Here is a 22,595-nt window from a genome sequence, read left to right as displayed (position 1 = left end):
AATTGTTTATTTATGCTTATACTATATATGTTGATTTTTTTTAAAGTTAAAGTATTGATTTTGAGTTAAGTGCCAAATAAAATATTAATTTAAAATCTGACGAGGATCAAAATCTGATAGTTACAATAAGTATCCAGAACATAACTTTTTATAATTATATTAACATCAATCAATTTATTCTAAATGCGTGAAGCGCGTTTTTTCCACCTACTTCTCAAATAGGGTACAATCATCTCACCAACATTAAATGTTTGGTTGGTCGATTGACAAATTGTTCGGTCAACTTACTCTATCAATTTAAATTCTAATTCATATCTAACTCTAAATCAACCTCTTATAAAATTTTAAATTTTAATTCAGATTGAGATCAATATTATTTTGATTCCTATTAACCTCAACTAATTCTATTAATTTAAATTTTATTTAATTGAATTCTAAAATAATCTTTACTATAACAATCAATTTAAGTATTATTTAAAAAATTACAAATTATATATTATAATATTTAATAAACTGCAAAATATATATTATAATATTTAATAAACTGCAAAATATATATTATAATATCTACTATATAGATATTATAGATATCTATATCTTTAATATCAAAAAATAATTTGTAACTCGGTATTACGACCTCGAAATAAAAAACTACTATTTTCATCCGCACTAAAACAAAAGTAAACTATTCATATGAGTTAAAATAAAACTTAAAGCAAACTAAATATAATTAGTTGGATTTGATTGATACAATGTGACTTGGATTAAGACAAAATAATAAATATTATTGATCTGGCTATAAAATTATACCACTTGAACTGCGGTTAAACAAAATAATTAAAATTATTCATTCATGCTAAAGAGAATATTACTACAATTAATACAAACTAAAACAAAATTGGAATTAAAAAATATTATATATTAGTAAAAAAAATTAAGAATTCAACTCAAATTAATTTATCTTATCTATTTGTGCTATTATATTATAGACGAAAAATGATAGTTTTGTTATTAGTCGGTTTGACCACCTACAATTATAATTATATTTAAAAATGAATATTACATGTACAGTTATATAAATATAAATAGAACTATATTTTATATAAAGGCTTGAGATTTAAACAAAATAATATATATTGTTTACTCGGGCTAAACAAAATTATATATATTTATCCAGTCTTAAATAAATAATAAAGTTAAAATAATATAATTAGTTAAATTTGCTTCCTCGGGCTCAAACAAAATAATAAACTCCTAATTAGGCTAAAAACAATTATACCATTGAATAATAATTACTCCTAATTTGGCTAGAAAGAATTATACCATTGAAACAGGTTAAAACAAAATTAAAATTTGAAAAGTAATTCGTTTGTTCATATAATGTCATCAGCCTAAAACAAATAATATCTATTATTCATTCGTTGTAAACCAAATTAATATTCATTACGGACTAAAATAAAAAGTAAAAAAAACTAAATATAATTAGGTGAATATGGTTGATATAACAAGTATGGGGCTATAACAAAATAATGTATAGTATTGAAATGTGTTAAAATCAAAACTAAAAAATCAAACTAAAGACAATTTGTATACTATAGATCGGGCTAAAATCAAATTATAGTTTACTTAATTCGTTGGGAAATATAATATAGACTTAAAAATGAGTGTAATAACGGGTACCCAAACATAAAAAATTTAATAGTTAGTTTATGTATACAATGTTTGTGTTTATATAATTATGAGTTTTTTTCAACTTCTGTAATATCTATACTACTTTATTAAAACGAAACTAAAGAAAATTTTTAGTTGGTATAATAGTTTTAGACTAGAAAAAATCAATATATAGTATGCATGTGAGCTAAAGAAATTAATACAATTGATTTGGAATAAAGCAAAATTAAAGTCACAATATAATTAGACCAGTTTAAAAAATAACATACATTTTATCTCGATTAAAAAAAATTAACAATGATTTGTACTTAAAAAAATTAAAATAAAATAAATATGAAGATAGTTAGTTCAATTTTTTCAGTATAATGGGATTCAAGGTAATATAGAATGATGCATAAACTTGATTGGGGCGAAAATAAGACTAAAATCAAATTAAAGATAAATCGTATATTATTGATAAGTTAAAATTTATTTTTTAATTAAAACATAATTATCTTTTATAAACACATCTACAAATATCAATTAAATTATATCTTTCAATTATTAATATTTTTTAAAAAAACTAAAATATCACTTATTTCAGAAATATCACTAAGCACTAAATGTGAATATATATAATTATTATAAAATCATATTTATTTTAAATAAATAAATGTTCATATCTTAAAATAAATAAATGTTCATATCTTAAAATCTTAAATAAATAAATGTTCATATCTTAAAATTTTAGCTTTAAATTAAATTTAAATATTAAAAATAATCGTGTATCGCGGGTTTTAAAGTATAAACAGATAGATTTATTATTATCCGGAGGAGTTGAAATAAAAAAATGTGACTACAAAAGATATAGTGACACGTGTATAGTATAGAGTACAGAGCAGTGGCAGCCATGCACAGCCGCCACGTTAGCCACTAAAAATGCAAACGTGTCGTCACCGGGAAATCATGATAACAACAAGGACAATCATTATCAACAAAGCCATGCCACCGCCATAAACTCCGGATTAATAAATATTGAAACATCGGTACCAGTTTCATCAGCAGCTACAAGGAGGAAAAGGCAACTGGTTTTGATAGGAGAAGAAGAAGATAAAAAAGGAGAGCATAATAATATTACAGGAAAAATGTCAGGAGCACAAGGAGCGCAGCCAAAGGAGTCATTGACGCCAACAACATACGAGATTAAGGAAGCAGGACAAAACAAGACCAGGACTGATATCCGGTCCAAGGAGGATGCAGGCGGAGTTGAGATTGATAAACTTCAAGATAAAGTTGAAGATGCTGCTGGCAAAGGTGGTCCTGTTTTCGGTTCCGGCAAGGATGACAATAAATCCGACTTGGGTGTCACCGGAACCGGTTAACATATTTATGTTCATGGTGTGCTGTACTCGCGTCTGTTACCGTTTTGTCTGTTCGTGTTTCTTGTAGTTTATGAATTTGTGATGGTTTTGTGTATTTCTGATGTTGTAGATTATGAATTTGTGATGATTTTGCGTATTTCTGATGTCTTAAGTTTGTGTTTGGGTTATTATTGAAGGTTATAACCAGTTTGTACTAAAGTTCAGACACACACAAAGAATTTACACACATTTTTTGAGAACTCTGTTTCTCTTATTTTTTGCAGAATGAAAATACAATGGATATATAAAGCAAACAACCACACAAACGTGGTTACCAACAGGACTAATAACTCCACGACCAGCTTTGCTTCCTACTACAAACCAGCTAACGTCTACTGATTTATTCAAATACTACTAAACATTAGTTTGGATCAATAACTAAAACTAAAACTCATGACGTTAAATTAAAACCCCACCACAAATAAAATAAATATCTAAATAATAACTAAACATATGAATATAGAATTAAACTCCAACAATCTCCCCTTTAATTCTATATTCATCTATCAATTCTTCAGGGTAATTCTATATTCATCTATCAATTCTTCAGCTACAAGTATGGCTTGAACTGAAACAACTTCTTCATGCCCGTATGGCAAATACATTGATCCAGTCCGTGTGGCCTTTCTATGCCCATATGACACCACTGATCACAGCCTTATGGCTATTATTCACGGGTTTGTCTTTATTGGCCCATATGGGCTTGTCTTTATTGGCCCATATGGCTTCTACAGCAATGACGGTTCGTCGTCATGAAAATGTGCTAAATTTGCTTCTTGACAATATTCTTTCTTTCGTCGAGGTTTGTCACACTCTGAGGCGAAGTGACCATAAATGTTGCAATTGAAACATTTTATCTTGCTCTTGTCCAGTCTGCCCTTCCATTTCTTAGCTAAGAGAAGCTGTTGTTGCTCACTTTGCTCACTCCTACATTTCATTCTTTCTTCATGGGCCTTGAGACGTCCCACCAGTTCTTCAACTAACATGACTTTAACATCTCCAAATTGTTCAATGTTTGAAACTATTTGGAGGAACTTATCAGGCACAGCACGTAGAATCTTCCTTACAACACTGGATTCTTCCATAGCCTCTCCAAGAACTCGAATGTTAGTCACAATGCCACTCAGTTTCAAGCAGAAATCTTCTATCTTCTCTGAGTCTTTCATCATGAGAGACTCGAATTCTCCCTTTAATGTCTGCACCCTAGCCTCTTGTACTCGTTCCACCCCCGTACACATTATCTTGATTGCCTCCCAAGCCTCCTTTGTTGTTTTCTTTTCTGCAATGGCCAACAACACATCCTCTGGCACACCTTGATAAATGGCTGCAAGAGCCATCTACACAGTCCTTTCATCTACTGCAGCCCCGGGATTTTTCTGTTCAATAGCGCCCCAAACACCTTGTGCCTTCATAAAGACCTTCATTTTTAGGGACCAGGCAGTGTAGTTGCTCTTGGTTAGCATAGGGTAGTTCAGAGCCACAGCACCTTCCTTTGTTCTTGGTGTCTCCATGGATTCTGATGTGTGTCGTGGTTGATAATTTGGCATAAACAGGATCTTCGAACCTGGGGAGCTCTGATACCAAGTAAAGGTTATAACCAGTTTACACACACAAAGAACTTACGCACACATTTTTTAGAACTCTGTTTCTCTTATTTTTTACAGAATGAAAATATAATGGATATATAAAGCAAACAACCACACAAACGTGGTTACCAACAGGACGTAACAGACTCCTAGCATAACTCCACTAATAGCTTTACTTCCTACAAACCAGCTAACGTCTACTACTGACTTATTCAAATACTACTAAACATTAGTTTGGATCAATAACTAAAACCCATGATGTTCAGTTAAAACCCAACCACAAATAAAACAAATATCTAAATAATAACTAAATATATGAATATAGAATTAAACTCCAACAATTATTCCAACAATTATTGTCCTATTCTGAATGAATATTTCAGTTGTAGTGTTCGGATAGCTAGCCATTGTTGTGTGACAGGGCTGCTCATGTTAAGCCGTCTCGGTCCAAAATAAAATTATGTCGTTAAATTAGTTTCATTAACGTTACAACTTAACTCTCTGCAACCTAATTTGTACCCACTTCTCTTGCTGAAAGATGGTTCATGGTTTCTAGTATTGAAACCATTTGCGAACATATATAAATATGGTCATTGATCACTATCATAAAAAAATGTGAATTTTATACTTGCCATTACATTGTTAAAGCTAAAGCTCTGTACACTGTACAATGAAACAAAATTCGGCACATAAATCAACATTTATTACAAAAAGCAAACCAGAATAACAGTTCTGGAATCTGGATAACATAAACAAGAAAGCCACTGTTAAAATTGAGCAGCCTCTTCTTTACTCCATCTTCTAGCCAAAATTAATTTGTACATGTCAGAATTACGCAAGAGATCAAGAGTTTTTACTCCATGTATCTGACAGTGGAGCCGGGGTTTAAGACGGCCAGTAACAAAAACTTTGAATAATGTACAAACGTCAGACTGACTACTCTAGGAAAACTTAGTGCACAATCCAATTTCAGTATAGTGTATACCTAATTTCTCTCCTGATATTCACCACTCACTTAACCCTAAAATACCTAATTTTCTACAAAAGCCCAAAAAGGCAAGCAAGGAACAAAAAAATCAAAAACATTGTTGCTCAGGTCTGCCAGAAATCCTGGGGATCGGTGCTGTATAATGTCCTATCCTTTATTTCAAGATTAGCCACATGATAATCGATGACCCTCGCTTGAATAAATTTACATAGTACCAATACACAAGGAAGCAACCACCAACTGCTATCATCCCTGCAGTCGCCAATTTTTGTAACATATTAGCATATGAAGTTAGCAAGTAGGATACTCATGGACTATATGGCAATAATTGAACAATCTCATTTAATCACATTTAATGGCTATATCTGTTAAAAGGTCGGAAAAAGTACTCTTACATGCTCAAACTAAAAGACTGCATGTTTGGAAGTATGTTGCTTGGTAATAATTGAGTATTGTAATGGAAGATTCCACATACAAAAGCAACAACCTGTTACAAGCAGAACAAGGGAACACTATTTAAGGATTTAATCAACATGATTCTAGTCAAAAATCAAGAGCATCAAAATACTATTCTACATAAACATGATTCTAAAGTTATCAAGAAAGGAGATTGAATAACTTTAGGTAGCAAATTATAGTTGGAAAATTCAACATTAGGTCTGCATTATTAAGTTTTAGCTGTGAATTATTAAATGCTTGAAAGTCAAAATTTATAGAGAAATTTTGAAGTCTGTATTACTGGTCCATTTACTTCACTAGTTGACTCTTTTTAGAAATTACCAACTTCCTAATTCATGAGGAGGTAATCGCCTAATAACTTACCACATTGACCAAAGATGTGATATTCCACAGAGCATATACACGCGCGGGACCTGAAGAACGCTTAGGTCCATAACTAAATAAGGCATTTAGCCCAGCTGGGAACGGAAGTATTATGCCAAGCGGAAGAATCGACAAAACCAAAAATAAATGCAACAATGAACTTGAATAGAGCTGCAACAACATTAGCAAGACAAGGCTAAAATCTGCTAACAGCATCACAGAGATGACCAAACCGACAAGATCCTGCACCAAATCCAGATGAAGTATATAGAAATGTGCATGAAAGTTTCAAAATTATGTTATGAATAATTAACATAAATTTTCATTAATGTAAATACAAATTATACCTGATGTGCAACTGGTTTAGTATTATAAAGTACAAATGAGAAAGGGTAACCCATCGTTTTCTTCTCTTTCACCATTTCTAAGTTCTTTGCATGTATAGTGCCTCCAATCAACTTTTTTTGCACCAAAAGAGGTTTGCCGACTCGTAATTGGTTTGTGGAGTTATTAGGATGAGAATTGAGTAAACTGCAAAAAAATACATATCAGGAAAAAAAAAGTAAGAAGGGTTAATGCTTTTAGCAATATATAGACATCAATCACAGGTAGAAGAATTCACCGAGAATGCCTCCTAGGAGACAAAGACACATCAGGCCTCCCAGGAGACAAAGACACATCAGGTCTTCCAACTGAAGGTGCAATTTCATTTTCAGAAGCACGCATGACTAGTCCAAACTGGCAATACCCAGAAGTTGTGGGCTGAAAGCAAGATAAATCAACTCTTACACCATGATGACTCAAAGTTGGATTTGCATATGTCTCAAGCCAGCTGATGACAGGCCGAAAAGTTTTGTTCAAATGCCCAAGTCGAACTAAACGTAATTGCGCGTTAAGTCCAGCAACTAATCTATACCAGATGGTGGAAGGTATTAACTGCAACATTGTAATTTTTGAACAATGTGAGAAATTTCACGTGTAACTAGGGGTGAGCGCGGTGCGGGCGGTGCGGTTTTTTCCTCAAACCGCAAACCAAACCGCACATGCGGTTTACTCAAATTTCCAAACTGCAACCGCACCGCGTACCCTCGAAAACCGCATAAACCACACCACGAAAATGCGGTGTGGTGCGGTTCACTGCGGTTTATACTTTACATGTTCAAAAAAATTTAAGAAATACAAAACTTAAATTTAATCAAATTTCCGAAAATAGTTTTGATCAATCAGAATGCAACATCTTAGTTCACTAGTATAAATACTTGGATTTTGGTTTTCCTAGTGAAGAAATACAAACAAGAGATTGTATAGTCTCTTTTTTATTTTTTAGAAGATCGTATGGCCCATTTGAATTCCTTAATGAATTTAACATATAATTCTAATTCAATAAAGATGCTATGGCCATCTGGTGAAATTCAGTTTAACTAAGAACATAAAATGGTTCTTTATGTTACCCGATAGGAATATATAAGTGTATATATATATAAATATATATATATATATTTATAATATATTAAATATTGCGGTGCGGTTTGAACCGCATTTCAGAAATTTAAAACCACAACCCGCACCGCACCGCGCGGTTTATTAAAAATTCAAACCGCAACCGCACCACGAAAATTAAAAACCGCGTTTTGCGGTGTGGTTTGGTGCGGTGCGGGCGGTTTTTGTGGTTTGTGCGGTTTTCTGCTCACCCCTACGTGTAACCTTGCCTTCTAAAAACACAGGAATTGCAGTGGTACATTATTTAGTAACCAATATTTAAATTTATAAAATACAACAGACCTGACTTATGAGACTTGTCAAAATATTATCGCTGTGAAGAGTGAAAGGAGTCATGTAACTTCCATCTCCCCCAAAAACTAAAGACAAGGGAAATCTTTGTTGAAGGCGAGGAGGAAGATCATCTCTCTTCTCATCTCCACCAAGGAAAAAATCTACATATGCAAGCATTAGATCACTAGTTGTTGCAACCTGCGATTAAACTTAAAGCATTATCTACCGATTGAAAATAATAAATCAATGTATAAGTAAACAGGAAACTTAGTAGACAGAAGAATGTTAGTGATAGTGCAAAGGTATATTAATAGAGAAATAAACGAATCAAAAAAAAAGAATAGAAAACTATATCACAGCTAAGAATAGGGAATAGTCTCTAGCTCCACAAACCAGGGCATAAAACATCTAGAAGGCAATGTAAAGGTAATTCTCGGAAGTCCAAATATATTAAATTACTAGAAACTCGTTAGAGTGAGTGGACAATGGGACATAACATAGCCGCTAAAAGTCGCTGCCATTTTACCATGTCAACATGCCCTGCGGAATTCAAAGGACTAACTCATTACAAGATCATGTCACCTACACCCGCAAAATCTTAGGAAAATGACAATCTACACATTAGATGGAGACAAACAACAATATTACTCCCGACCAGCAAAAAGTGACACCAAAGTTGCTAACCACTGCAGTGCAGCATATTTACACGGAGATAAGCATTTTAATACCCAGTCACCAGGGACAGAACTATAGCCTACGTCTTTGTGAGATTAGTACCTGAAGCTCAAGTGTTTTTCCTACTATACCCGCAGAAACTTCCGAAAATGATTATGGGTTTTAATTTCTTAAAGCTATTTAGTAAAAGTATCCTGAAACTGAACAAGGTATGAATGATCTTTTATGGGCACAAGTCCATATTGCAGCCTCCTCTACCCCCCCCCCCCCCTTCCAAAGTGTTCAAATAAGGAAGATGATTGTTCACATCACTTTGAAATTTGGAGTTTATCGACTTAATTCCGACAATGGCTACATTTATTGGTTACTATTAACCTAATTGGGATTCCACAATTTATCAAAATAATAGTAATCCAGCTAAAATATCATGCATAAATTACCTCGGCTAGCATGTACAACATATGCAGCATAAAGAAAAGAATTACTAGAAAATGTATAATATAACAAGGACCACAACGATACATGACTATTCAGCTAAAAATATCATATCTGAGAGCTCTTCAAAGACATGTATTTAGAAGGTACTCAATGAAGAAAATAACCTTGAGCCCCTCGTAGAGAGCACGAGACCTGCATGAGCGCAAACACGAATGGTCATATTCTGATCGTACATATTCTCGCAGTGTATGGATTTTCTTTTTTCGACGCCACTGAAGCCATGACCAGGCAAGTGGGTAAGCAAAAATTGAGATGATGCTGTATGTCGATCCTTCCCACCACTGATAAGAAGCTAAGCTATTTATCTCATCCACAAATCTGTTGAATGCATCCTCATACCTGGCAAGTAAACAGAAAATTCAACTCAAGGTAAGCAGTAGTGACTTTACTATGAAACTATAGCATGGTAACGGTAGTCCGAGAGAGAGAGAGAGAGAGATGACTTACACAATTTGTGCTACTTGTTCTGGAGGAGAATATGGGAGATGCCAAGGTTCGCTAAAACTGTTAGATCCCATAAAAAACATTCTATGGACATGACTGCGGGACTCCTCGGCTCTATTTGTTTCTAGCACCTTCCAGTCAAAAACCATAATAATGAATATAATAATACATTTGTTAGTTTGTTGGTATGCTTTAAACAAAATCATTAAATGATTAAGGAATGGAGAGATAGGAACAGAAAATCCAAGTATACCTCATTTAATGATTCCAAGAAAGGGAATGAACGATCTATTTCCAAACCACGTCGGGCTTGCACTAAGCTTGGTAATTCATCCCCACTAACAAACTTCATTCGAGCAACACTAAGCACGATCCCTAGGAGGATGAGGAGGCTCAAGAGAATAAAGCCAAACAACCATGGTCCACCAAAAGTATACATCAATTCTTCGAGAGCTGTATAACAGTGCGGCATATGGTATCTCTCAGAAATACACTTGTAAGGGCACGGAGTATCTGCAACACCGCCTGTAATGAACAATTATCTCGGAATTGTCAAACTTGTGAAGTAACAGTACTTTTCTCATACTGGTGTAATAGTTGATTAAGTTTTCTGCAAGGCCAAAGAAATACTACAGACACTGGGAAACTAGCATAGGAATTAATATACCTCGAACAGCAACATATTTAGCACGGTGAGGGAGCTCATTGGATGGGCACTCAAGACAATGGGCCTTGTTAGATCCAGTAACATTCTTAAACGTGCCTCTTGGACATTCCTGCAAAGATGCTCTTTAATTACGCAAAACTATTGGATGTAAACTAGGGAAGGAAAACATTACAGAGAGACTAAAGGAAAAGGCTGAATGTTTAACTATGTGCAATTAAACAAGTAAAATCAACTAATACAGAAGGTATTACAAGAAAAGAAGGTAGAACTGCTTTTATTGCTAACTGAACAACTCACCAATTCAGGAGAAGGTACAAGTTTGCTTTAGGTATCAATAAAATATATATTTTCTGTTGTTATTTTGCAATCAATTTACTATGTAACACTTAAATGACAAGATTACAGTGAAAACCTCAAATGGTAGTTTGACATGTTTCACAATTTTTAAGGTAAATTTCATTTAATAAAACACACACACACACAAACTGAGACTCAGAAATCTAAGGTTGCAATTATGCACAGATAGAAATCACCTGAATATAAACTTTAAGTAAATATGAGAGAGGAGGCAAAACTACCTGGCAGAAAATGCCATAAAGTCCTTTAGGACAAGATTTTCCACTGAGACTCCCATTTTCACCACCATATCCTAGACCTTTACCAGATCCTCCTCTGTCATATGTAACATTTGTAAAAGATGAGATAAACAGAAAAGTGATAAGCATCTAAGCAGAAATTTAAGTCCTAAGCTGAAAGACAATTTAGACACTAGAAATGTCTTTTTGCATTCTATTGAAATTTATGGCTCAGAAGAGTAGGCATGGGGTCGCCTGACGCGTCAGGCATGGAAACTGTTGCAAATTTTACGTGCATAATGAAAAAACTGATCAGATGCATAAAGGCTATAGACCAATAAATTTCTGCAAAGCAAAAGATGCAAGCAGCATTTCCTGTGTCAACCTACACCTTCAGGAAATGTCTTATTATTGGAGTCTATTTGCCTGATATTTGCTACTGCAGTTATGTTTAGTGTTATATCGCTTTTTGGCTCTCCTGTTGCTATAAAGTTTCTAAGACGCACATTGCTGTACATAACTGTATATGGAAACTATATTTTCTTACAGCCAATTTGGTTGTGCATTTAGTTTTCACTTGTCCTATTTTGGGTCTCCTTGTAATTAAGGACCCGTTTGGAGTTCCTTAAAAAATGTAACTTATGACTTAAAGTTGAAAAGTGTCATATAAGTAAACGTAAATTATTACTCAAGTAATTTAGGCGTTTGGATAAATTTACCTATAAGACGGTGATGTGTTTGGTAAACTATGACTTATAAGTTAAAAAATTTATTTTGAAAATTTAAATCTTACCAATAATTTTAATTCATAAATATAAAATTAAAAAGGCAAATTTGAAAAACTAAAATATTTGATTTTTTTTATTTTTTGTATGTGTGCACCTATTTTAAAATCCACTACCACATATTCAACTTTTTATAACAAACGTAAATAATAAAATAAATTAAAATAATAAAATAACAATTATTTAAAAAAACTGTTATAAACTGATTATAGTTAAATGATACTGCTAACAAATCAAATCAGTTAAATTACTCCAGCGGCTAAAACCGAGAACGTTGAACGTGAAAGTTAATGTTTGGTGAAATTGGCTTTAGCCAATATAAGTTGAGTAAAATGACCCACCAAACAGGCACTAAATTCGTAGCTTCTAACATCAGCTCAATATATATAATTTAAACTCCCTCGATTAGATGTGGAAATGCAATTTTTTTGTCATATTGACTCTTGGTATAACCCTGAGATTTATTGAAATTTGTGTAGTCATAAGTTGCAAAAACAAAAGCACAAGAAACTAGATATTATATGGTATTATCTACGAATTTTTAGAACAAACGAATATATTGTAAATTACTACTAAAACTCCAGAGAAGCCTTGATTGACACCTTTTCCTTGAAAATAGAAATAGGAAATGAAGTTGGTTGATTTGGCCATAAAATAGTCATCACAGTCGCTTTCTAAGTGGTGAAGGGAGTAACTCTCTTTATATGATCTACTAAATGAATAAGTCTTAGTGAAGCCATATAAAGATGATATTAATTACCCTACAACTCATCACCCTCAACCAGCTCTATGAAAACTTGTGGAGCTAAACTTTACTGTCTATGCTGATACTACTGAATGAGTAAAATACATAAAAATTTATTTAAAAAGTATAATATTTAAGGTTAGACTCCAAACCTGATAAACAAACAACTAATAAGATATATATTTTAAAATGACTGAACCATGTCCCAGAATAAAAGGCTAAGAAAACTCCGGTAAAGAGTGTTAGCTATCCACACTATAGTGTCAAAAAACTAGATCAAATGAATAAAACACAGAATATTTCATTAAGTGCAAACCTGACGTTTATAGTTCCTTCTCCACTTGCTACAGGCAGGTATTCATCGCCAACGGTGATATCAGCCCAATGAAAGTGAACCCGACCACCGCCTCCACCACCAGCATCAAGACTGCCATGTCCGCCATTTGTTGAGATAGTGGAAGAATCACCCAGGACTATGGAATTTAGAAACAAAAGGATAGTTCCCCCCGATCCACCACCTCCATTGCCTAAGACTGAAGTTTGCATGCTAGGTTCCACAAATTTTTCTCCGTAGCTTTCTCCATCAGCTCTAAGGGAACCGTCAATATACAAACTTGACAGTGAGTGCTCCAGTGAGCCCATCACTATAACAGACATCAATATATATATACTCAATCAAAATATGAAACAAAGATGCTCAACTATAGCAGAAATAATTATCAGCACGAATTCATGATGATTTCGTAGCAAAATTCCAAAGATAATACATGCTTTACATAATAATATAACAATTTTTCAAAAGATTGTTAATATTTAGAGCATACAAAGAGATATAGAACTCTCGTGTTCAGACTCAAATCTTAGCATCTCCTACTCCCCTCTTCGTTATACAGATCAGCTCTTAGCCTTCTGTTACAAGAGGCTTTTTCATTTGGACACTTGAGTGCTATGTGGCCACTCACCCCATAGATTTTAAAAACAGTCTCTTAACATTAAGACCAGGTACTACTTGTCAGCTTTACAAACTAGGTAAACTCCATATCTGACATCACAAAACAAGAAAGCAGTTTCTGTAACTGCTAAGGTCACAATATACTAATCAAATACTCTGCTACACGACCCAGCAGAGATGGCCTAAATACATCAGATATGATGTGATGCTAGATCTAAATATGAGATAGAATGTTTTATTACAATTCATAGAAAGAAGTCCTTTGTAACAAAGTAAAGACTTTGCCTGACACTAAAAACCCGCTCTTAGCATGACTACAAGGAATTGAATCATTCTAGTCATTTTGAGGAAAGCCATAGTGCAAAAGAAAAAAGAGAATACCTAGAGAATTAACATTACCATTTTGAAGAGACATATCTCGTAAAAGTAGACATCCCAACTGAGGGACGATGTGAGATAAACTCTTACCACTTGAGCTATCTCATCGCGCTCATAGATCATAATATTGATATATGGATATTAACCACTATGTCACTTAAATACTGTTGACAGACTGGAAATATTATCATATCTGTTATCAATAACCTTCCTGATGGGCTACCAGGTTTGTAGGGATTAATTGTTAGTTTGTTATTTTGTATAAAAGTAATTGATCCCGTATTTAATTAATTGATATGTAAATAGCCTATATAAGATCAGCCCTGGTTGTACCTGCAACATAGAAATCAATATCCATATCCTTTACTGTGTATTCTGTCCTCTCTATTGTGTTTAAATACCTCCAATTTTGCCTTTCCATTAGCAGAAACAAGTTAAAGTGGGGCAGATGAAAGCATCAAATAAAAAACGTACCAATTATTCCGCCACCTGCAGTTGAATCAGGAAGACTGCTATTTCCACTTCCACTACCAAGTTCACAGGGCAAATCAGCATTCCCATAGGTGATACCACCCTGGACAACACTTCCGTTGTAGAATCCATCCCCACCCTTTCCACCATGTCCTCCACCACCCCCAAAACCATTGCTCAACAATCTTCCACTACCCACACCAGCTATACATCCTGTATAACAAATTTATATTGTGAAGAAAACATAATCTTCTTTAGGATATGGAAGTATAGAACTACTAATACCAACAAATTACATATGATTTCTCATTCTAAATTGCCTAAAAAAATTTCAACGAACAATAACATATTAGAAGATGAGATGGAGGATACCAAGCCCAGTTGCACTTATTGCTCCAGACGATTCAACATTTACGGTTCTAACCCAGTGAAAATGAACAACAGATCCTTCTATTGATCCTTCAACGTTAACATCTTCAACTCTACATATCTGAATTAATTAACGAAGGACAGCAGATTAAATTCTAATAGAAAGAAAGTACACAGTACAACTCTGCACTCCAATGCGCAAATCTCTAGATAAAACTAAATTAAAAAGCAAGAGAAGTAAATTATTCGGGATTTTATATAAATATGACACCTGAACAGTGAAAGGTAATGACGAGTTCACGTTGCAATCTTCGGGTGGATGAATCAGTTCAATAGGGCAATCCTCGCGCTCACAATAAAGCAGAGAAGTACTGCTGGTTAAAGACTGTTATCAACTCACTGCCAAAGTCATCATATACATGGTGCATCTTGGACAATATATCGAAGACTTACCCATTTTTACTTGCATTCTTCAAGGGACCTCTCAGGGTAGATCCAGGACCAACCTTCAAGACAAAAAAGAAAAAGTAACAACAATAAGCTCTTTTTGAAGTTTTTAAACAAAAATAACCACTTTCAAATTATTGGACAATCATGACAGTGCTATTACATAAGTGCGAAATGTGTATGTGTATTCTGATTACCTACCAACTAATGTGCATCGTAGTCTGGGGTGCAAGGTGGGAGGGGATAACATAAGTACACGTGGGATAGTGTGGTTAGTTGGCTTGCTGGCTGATACATAATTACAATACGCATTTATAAAATGCAAATTAGGTTCAATACCCAGACTTAGGATGCGTGTTTTGTTATAAATATTTTATAGTACTCCAGTCTGAAATGCGTATTAAACGTTACCCCACTGCCATATGTGTATGCCACCGGCTAAAGTTGGCCACATTTTTGGAAGCGGTTATTTTTGTCATTCTCCTACCTAAAATGGGTTATTCTTGTCACTCACCCGACATAAAAGGAGAACTGCCATTATGAGATACATACATGACTAAAATCTACTATTCTCCTGAGATTTGAGAGGATCAAAAAGACTATTTAAGGGATCAAATATACGATATTAAACCCAACTTTAACTGATAACATGTGGTCCAAAAACAACTGTACACTCTATCCATATGGGACTTCTTTATAAATTTATGGAGAAAAAATGCCTCCTATAAAATTCTGTGACATAGCACAAATCATTTCCAAAATTACGCATGCTTCGAGTAAGAGAATTGGATGTCATTACTACAGAAGGGAATGTTTGGGGAAATAACCTGAACTTTGCTGTTATAAACAAATTGATGTACTAAGCAGCCAAAAGAAGAAGACTGATCCTTACATTAATATTGTAAAATAATGATAAAACCAAACGTTGAGCTTCAACCACGTCACCAGGTCCAGACAAGTTCAATGTACCTTGCCCGTGAAGTCCTAAATTGGCGTTTGACTGGATCAAAGATGATCCCTAGGAAGCACATAAACACCAGTTAAATATTGCACAAGAAATGAAAATGAGGATGACACTCAAATAACAGAGATCAAGTCACCCGTAGAACCACTAAATTGCTGGCTTCAAGCATGGATGTTGCAGCTATAGCATCACCGTCACCATCGATGAGCATTTGGGAATTCCACATTAAGTAGACTTTAACAGACATTCGCAAGGCCCCATATACCTATTATTAACCAGCAGATATAATTCTGATATTCCAAAGACTGATAAGGAAATCAAATAAATAGCAGGAATTCCTTAAATACTAGTATGATGAAACTAACTCCTTTGGAGAAAGAGTACTCTTACAGGAGTGGTACCCTTGAAACAACTAACAAAGTGCATTCGCTTGGTTCAAAGTAGGCATGCCATACAACTTTTAAAGGGTAATTGAACATCAAGAGTTGTTCTACAACTAAAACAAAAAGAAACTAAGAAACACTTTCACTTAAGGACAGAAACAGTGCTCCTAGGGATAAGTTAAAGGTTCAGTAATTAGAAAATTATGCTTCTATGCATTTAAGAAAAATGTTACCTACATTATCATGTCCTAAAATATTTGTTCTAGCTGGGGGATACTATATAAAGGGTATAATCCTATATTTTCCAGGTGGTGGTGCAAGCAACCTAGTTTGCTTGTAACTTTTGCACCATTACACAAGATAAGCAAAAGATATATCTATTAACATCGTCCAGAGTATCCGGAAAAACCCCAAAAGAAGGCTGAAAATTCAAATGAGCATCTATAAATTATGTAAAATTTAGCATGAACTGACGAACTGACAGTAATCAGAAAAATGCCAAATGTAAAATTAGAAACTAGTTAGCACTAAAAACTGTTCACACACATAGTCTAGTGTTTCTTGCTTGCCTTTATCATTGAGTCGCTTATCAAAACCTCTTCTGCAATCAACTCATATTCCGATAGTGCATAGTGTGGAAGTCCAAAGCTTAAAACTGCACCACAGGACACACTGAGTTGTCCTCGAACCTATATAATATATTAGAATGTAAATTGCCCACTACAAGAAAACTATACAAAGCACCAGCAATAAATTAGATGATGCAAAATACTAAGTACAGTAGTAACTTGACCAAGGTGACATATAAACAAGCAATATACATATACATAACTAGATCAAGCAAGCTATGTTTCCCGAACTCTTTATTTAACCTTCAGTGCCCTTGTAACACTCAGATATGGGTATGGACTATGGACAATTGGGTGGAAACTTATTTTAGGCCAAAAATATGTAAAATATTCATAATATTGCTGATTCCCTCACTTGGACATGTATTCATGTTGGACTCTTCCAGCTGAGTCCAGGTAACAAAAGAAGCGTCTGCTAGTATGTTCCATTGTAAAACTAAAAATGAAAAGCTGAAAAAAGATACAGGAATAACCATGGGAAAAAAGATAAAGAGGTGAATAAACAGAACAGCCAGAAATACTTCTGTCACACTTTATATTACCTCGTTTAAACTCTTCCTCAGACATCTCAGATAAAAAAGAAAACAATTTTTTTTATAAGAAAAGAGTGTCATAACTCATTAATAACATGTAAAACATGTTAATAGCAACATATCTTCAACGAGTGCCTTGATGAACCGAGTACAGTATCAATTACCTAATTAGATTGTAAAAAAACTGATGTCATTCATCTATTTACCTGCATTCGACTCCAAAGCAGAGGTGCTGCAGCTCTGGCACAATTTTCTATATAGACATTTGTCAAAAGTGGCTGATATGGGAACTCCATAAGTAGTGTATCAGTTTCAGTTGACAAATTGTGATTGCTGACTGTTAGCTTCCGTGGACGAGTATCATAAAATGTCCCTGCAGCACCAGAGTTCCCAGAACAGCCATAACTATGCCCTCCTGCAAACATATGTAGAGCATTTTATTATGAAAAATAAAACTCAATAACTTAAGTTTTCCACGCCCAAGTAACAGCAAAGAAATATACAACCAACGGTTTAAGAATGCAATTACTGTAATATACTGCTACAAAGAGATGAGACATGTTCGCCACAAACAAATTAAAAAGGTAAGATGAAACATTGCAAGGCAGTAATGCATGTACATCTACAAACATATAAACACTAAACGACAAACTATTAAATTCGCTATCCACTCCATGTTGGCACTTGTATGGAAAAGATACACTCGGCACGCAAAAGGGTTGACAACTTGACATCGCTGCCAAGTACTGTGGTTTAATTATGACAGGAAAAGAAATTACAAATACATATATAATAGGCTCACTGTGTGAATGCTCTGAAACAATTTTAAGTCCTAGAAACAGCCTATGCAGATAAAGCTACAAATCTCTGATTTACGGTTCAACTTTAGAGATGAGCGTCAGCCTACATAAGTATTTTTGGTCATATATGTATATCAACATGTCCCTTCTGTATGGAGGAGTGTTATGCAATTGGTTATGTTTAGACTCAAGGTTATAAAGGTAATATTGTCTAAACAGTTTAGTATTTGGTGTGCACAGTTCAACTAGCAATAATAATGTCACTGCATCGGAGAGGCCTTATAATTTCCATCTGCATTTACCATTAGGTAAATGACTATGGTGGTGTTTGGAAGTTAGAGGTTTAAGAAATAATTAGCGGATTGAACTAAACTAGAGGTTTGACCAAATGAATCCTCTAATATAAGTGTTTGATAATAGCATATTTAAATAGCGGTTTGGACTCAATCCGCTAATTTTCAAAAGCTACTTGGAGGAGCTTTTTCAATTAGAGGATTGACATATCATATGCCTAGTTAAAATACAAACAGCTAAGTTTCATTCAAAACAGCTAAATTCAATCCGCTCGTCAAGAAAACTTACTCAATCATCTAGTCAAAACAGCTAATTCAATCCGTTATAACTAACAGCTTACCGCTGATTGCCAAACAGGGCCTATATGTAGATAAAGGGTGATTTTTTCTACTATACACCTTCAGTAAGCCTCCATGTGCAAACTATTATTAATAGACATTGCACTAAACCATAGCAGTTCAGATATCAAGTAAAAATCACACATCGTTTGATGCAGATCCCTAAAGGGTAAGCCCTTTCACAGAAATACACTTTATGAATAAGTTAAGACGTGAACAATAGAACATATATACATCATTTGTTACAGTAATTACTATCAGGCATATTGACAACACAAAATAAAATTTGGGTGATATATAGACTTACCATGGAAAAGAAACATGGGATCATCACGAACACTAAAAATATCAACAGAAACTCTTCCACCACTTCCTCCAGCAAATCCATTACCTCCGGATGCACTCAGTCTGCCATTACCGGTCCTGATCTTAACAAAAAAAGAAAGTTTAAAAATCTGGAGAAAAACCAAACCAGTGCCTTGTGACATCACCAAAAGATAAATAAACCATATCCAGGAATTCAAATGTACTCAGATTTAGTAGCTACTTATACAAACAACGCAACCACCAGTCAATATGGATTATATCTCATTTATCAGTCCGTTGCATAGCATTCTGAAAGTGACGAAGCTAATTATGTGTACACACTCGCAACATTAAGTCTCTACATAACTATGAATCTGTTCTTACGATTTACTAATTTAGGTGGCAAAGTAACAATAAGTCCAAACCTAATATAGTCATCTAAATCAACTAACCGTGGGGAGAAGGGCAATTGACAACACTTGAAAACTTGTGGTTCCATTTTCTTTGAAACCACATATAAAATCTACCTTGTACTAAAACAAAGAAAAAGCTATTCCGTGTGGCACTCTCCTTAAATTTGGACATTTGCGGTTCTCTCAATTAAGCTAGAGACATGTCTGTCTTCATCAAATTTTTTGCTTCGGTGGCACATTAACATTGATGTCACGAGCACTAATTTATCTTCCAGTAACTTATTTTATAATAAAATTACTTTCCTTCTCTCTCATCCCACTAATTCTCTCTATTCCTCATGTTTCAGTTTTGTAACTTTTTTTAACATTATTTGAAAAAGTACTTATCAAATTATATAAATTTCCATAAATTCTTTTGACAGCATTCAAATTTCCATACTTAATAAGTATTTTTTATTTTTTCCTAAAAAATGTCTAAAATTACTACATTCCACATATTGAAATTATATATTGATTACAAATTTAACTTAATTCTACTTATTATAAAAAAAATTCAAAAAAATAACACATACTGATACGGGCATCTGCCTGGGAACTAATCTAGTAAATCCTAATATAATTGCTACACAAATATAGTGGTAAATCTAAATGTCATATACCTGCTCACATACAAATCGGCGCATTAATAGTTTTGTTTTTAACTTACGTATATGACGTTACAATGTCACTTCAAGTAGACCCCTCTGGTGCAACATTTATCAGAGGCGCAATGCGTGAGACAGAATGTAACTTTACTAACCAGTATCTCGTGCAACATAAAACCCTATGACTAAAACATCTTCAATTAACATTACAAACTGAACATGTGACAAAAAGGAAAAAAAAAAGTAAAAATTTAGGACTTCGCTTTATTTTATACCTCCCTTGTCCTATTTTACATTTCAAATTCGCAAACAAACCATAAAACAACCAATTGCGGCTTTAATCCGAATCTACTGACCATACAATATTTTGCTTCCTATTAGACAATCGTCCATATTCCATATCTAGGAAATGTATGCTTAAGCTGTATATCTGAATTAAAGGCGAGTTTGTAATCTGCCAATATCCGATTTCCAAGCTTAGTAGTTAGTACAGAAGTGCATCCCACGTTTGATGTTCCATTATTTTGCTTTCTTAACACCTAAATATGTTTCCAAGACAAAAAATTTAGGTCTAGGTAAAATAATTGAACTCCAACATCGGAATAAGTGGAACTAGCTCTTTGTATACAGTGTTTGGAACTTAAATTATGGATAAAAGTACCAAGTCCTGTAGGAACCCATGAGCAGTCATTTTTAAAACTACCCTGACAATCATTTTAAAACCCTCATAAAAAAAATACTGCTTCTAAATTATCAACAGCATTAATAGACTAATTGGCGAAGAACTAAAGAGCATCACAAGGCAATAAAAAGCAAGAAAAATTACATGTCATGCGCCACGATGTAAATGCTACCACCAGACCCTCCTCCACCTTTAACACCACCATCACCTCCATCCGCTAACAAACTCCCTTGAAAATCAAACACATTCGTCACTTCTATCCGAATCCTCCCGCCTCCTTCCCCTCCATAATCCTCATCTTTAACCGTCGTTCCACCTTTACTCCCAAAACAGCCGGGTTTGGCCAACGACTCCCACCCATAAGGATCCCCACCCCAAACATCGGACGGTAACTTGTCATTATCCATAACACAACTAGCTCCCCTTCCACCGTACCCTCCCCCGGCACCTTGAGCACCATCAGGTGTCCCACTAGTATGATCAGGGGGTGAACCAGCCAACGCAGTTACATTAACAACCGAACCATTGGACATACTAAAATTCTCCGCAACGACGTGAACACTCCCCGCAATCATCACCGAACCTAACCCTAACTTAAATTCACCGCTAACATTGACAGTAACTTCACACCCTAACCTAGGGCAACTCAATTTGACACCAGGAAGTATAATTAAGTTTCCTTGACCATAAATATAAATATTATTAGTGAAATTAAGATCGTAATTAAGCTCACAAGATGTGTTTAACGAGCCTGTTCCGTTTAACCCGTCTTGACACGATAACGGCGGAGGTAACGGCGGTAAAGACGGCGGAGGCGACGGCGGTGAGTAATCGCCGTGAAATAAACTTATTTCGGCCGGAAAATCATCGACGGCCGACGTATGTATAAAAAATAGGGAGATGTGTATATTTAAAAAATGAAAAAGTAAAAATGTTAGAAGTGAATATGATGTAGTCATTGAAGAAGTAAAATAATAATCAGTTGAATTGAGATTTTGTGTGTATATGTGTATGTATATATAATTGAAATGATGGGAGTGTGTAGAGAAAGAGTGCGCGAGAGAGAGAGAGAGAGAGACGGTTGCAATTGTATTGTAGAGTGGGTAATTCTTACAGGAGTGACACCGGAGCTAAAATTACGACTGTCATGGTCCCGCTGTTATTTTCTGGGTCCTACGCTTTAATTCTGGATATTGTTTCTTTATTTTCTTTACTAAGATTTGGGGTTCAAATTTATAAATTGCATCTTCGCCTACAATTTCTAGACTAATTGTACCTCACAAGTCACAATCCACTACTTTTAAATTTGACTATTGTTTTATTTTTCTTCCTTAAAATACACCAATCTACTTAATTAAGATCG

General features: G+C 34.4%; 3 protein-coding genes across 4 annotated transcripts; 1 reads left to right on the top strand and 2 right to left on the bottom strand.

Moving 5' to 3' along the window:
* Nucleotides 1-2,646: 2,646 nt before the first annotated feature.
* On the top strand, nucleotides 2,647-3,168 carry LOC141661533 (uncharacterized). The gene has a single exon (XM_074468549.1). The coding sequence runs from the start codon at nucleotides 2,796-2,798 to the stop codon at nucleotides 3,030-3,032; it is 237 nt and encodes a 78-aa protein (XP_074324650.1). The 5' UTR covers nucleotides 2,647-2,795; the 3' UTR covers nucleotides 3,033-3,168.
* A 631-nt stretch (nucleotides 3,169-3,799) lies between these two features.
* LOC141660538 (uncharacterized) lies at nucleotides 3,800-4,408 on the bottom strand. The gene has a single exon (XM_074467532.1). The coding sequence runs from the start codon at nucleotides 4,406-4,408 to the stop codon at nucleotides 3,800-3,802; it is 609 nt and encodes a 202-aa protein (XP_074323633.1).
* An 855-nt stretch (nucleotides 4,409-5,263) lies between these two features.
* Nucleotides 5,264-22,343, bottom strand: LOC141724675 (uncharacterized). 2 transcript variants are annotated; one of them, XM_074526901.1, is made up of 22 exons: nucleotides 21,377-22,343; nucleotides 19,495-19,610; nucleotides 17,962-18,170; nucleotides 17,163-17,282; nucleotides 16,347-16,475; nucleotides 16,139-16,264; nucleotides 15,253-15,305; nucleotides 15,071-15,173; nucleotides 14,803-14,920; nucleotides 14,434-14,643; nucleotides 12,946-13,273; nucleotides 11,103-11,196; nucleotides 10,525-10,633; nucleotides 10,111-10,382; nucleotides 9,861-9,988; nucleotides 9,518-9,752; nucleotides 8,250-8,438; nucleotides 7,090-7,403; nucleotides 6,815-6,998; nucleotides 6,468-6,710; nucleotides 6,041-6,132; nucleotides 5,264-5,897 (listed from the first exon to the last, which is right to left on the bottom strand). In XM_074526901.1, the coding sequence occupies exons 1-22, from the start codon at nucleotides 22,189-22,191 to the stop codon at nucleotides 5,750-5,752; spliced, it is 4,335 nt and encodes a 1,444-aa protein (XP_074383002.1). In that variant the 5' UTR covers nucleotides 22,192-22,343; the 3' UTR covers nucleotides 5,264-5,749. The 2 variants fall into 2 exon arrangements, with proteins under 2 accessions (XP_074383002.1, XP_074383003.1); XM_074526902.1 differs by having other exon boundaries at nucleotides 15,071-15,170.
* Between the last annotated feature and the right edge of the window lie 252 nt (nucleotides 22,344-22,595).

This window comes from Apium graveolens, chromosome 5 (genome assembly GCF_009905375.1).
Source record: "Apium graveolens cultivar Ventura chromosome 5, ASM990537v1, whole genome shotgun sequence".
Taxonomy (NCBI): domain Eukaryota; kingdom Viridiplantae; phylum Streptophyta; class Magnoliopsida; order Apiales; family Apiaceae; genus Apium; species Apium graveolens.
The sequence above is the reverse complement of the archived record's forward strand: the minus strand, read 5'-3'. Positions and strand labels throughout refer to the sequence as shown.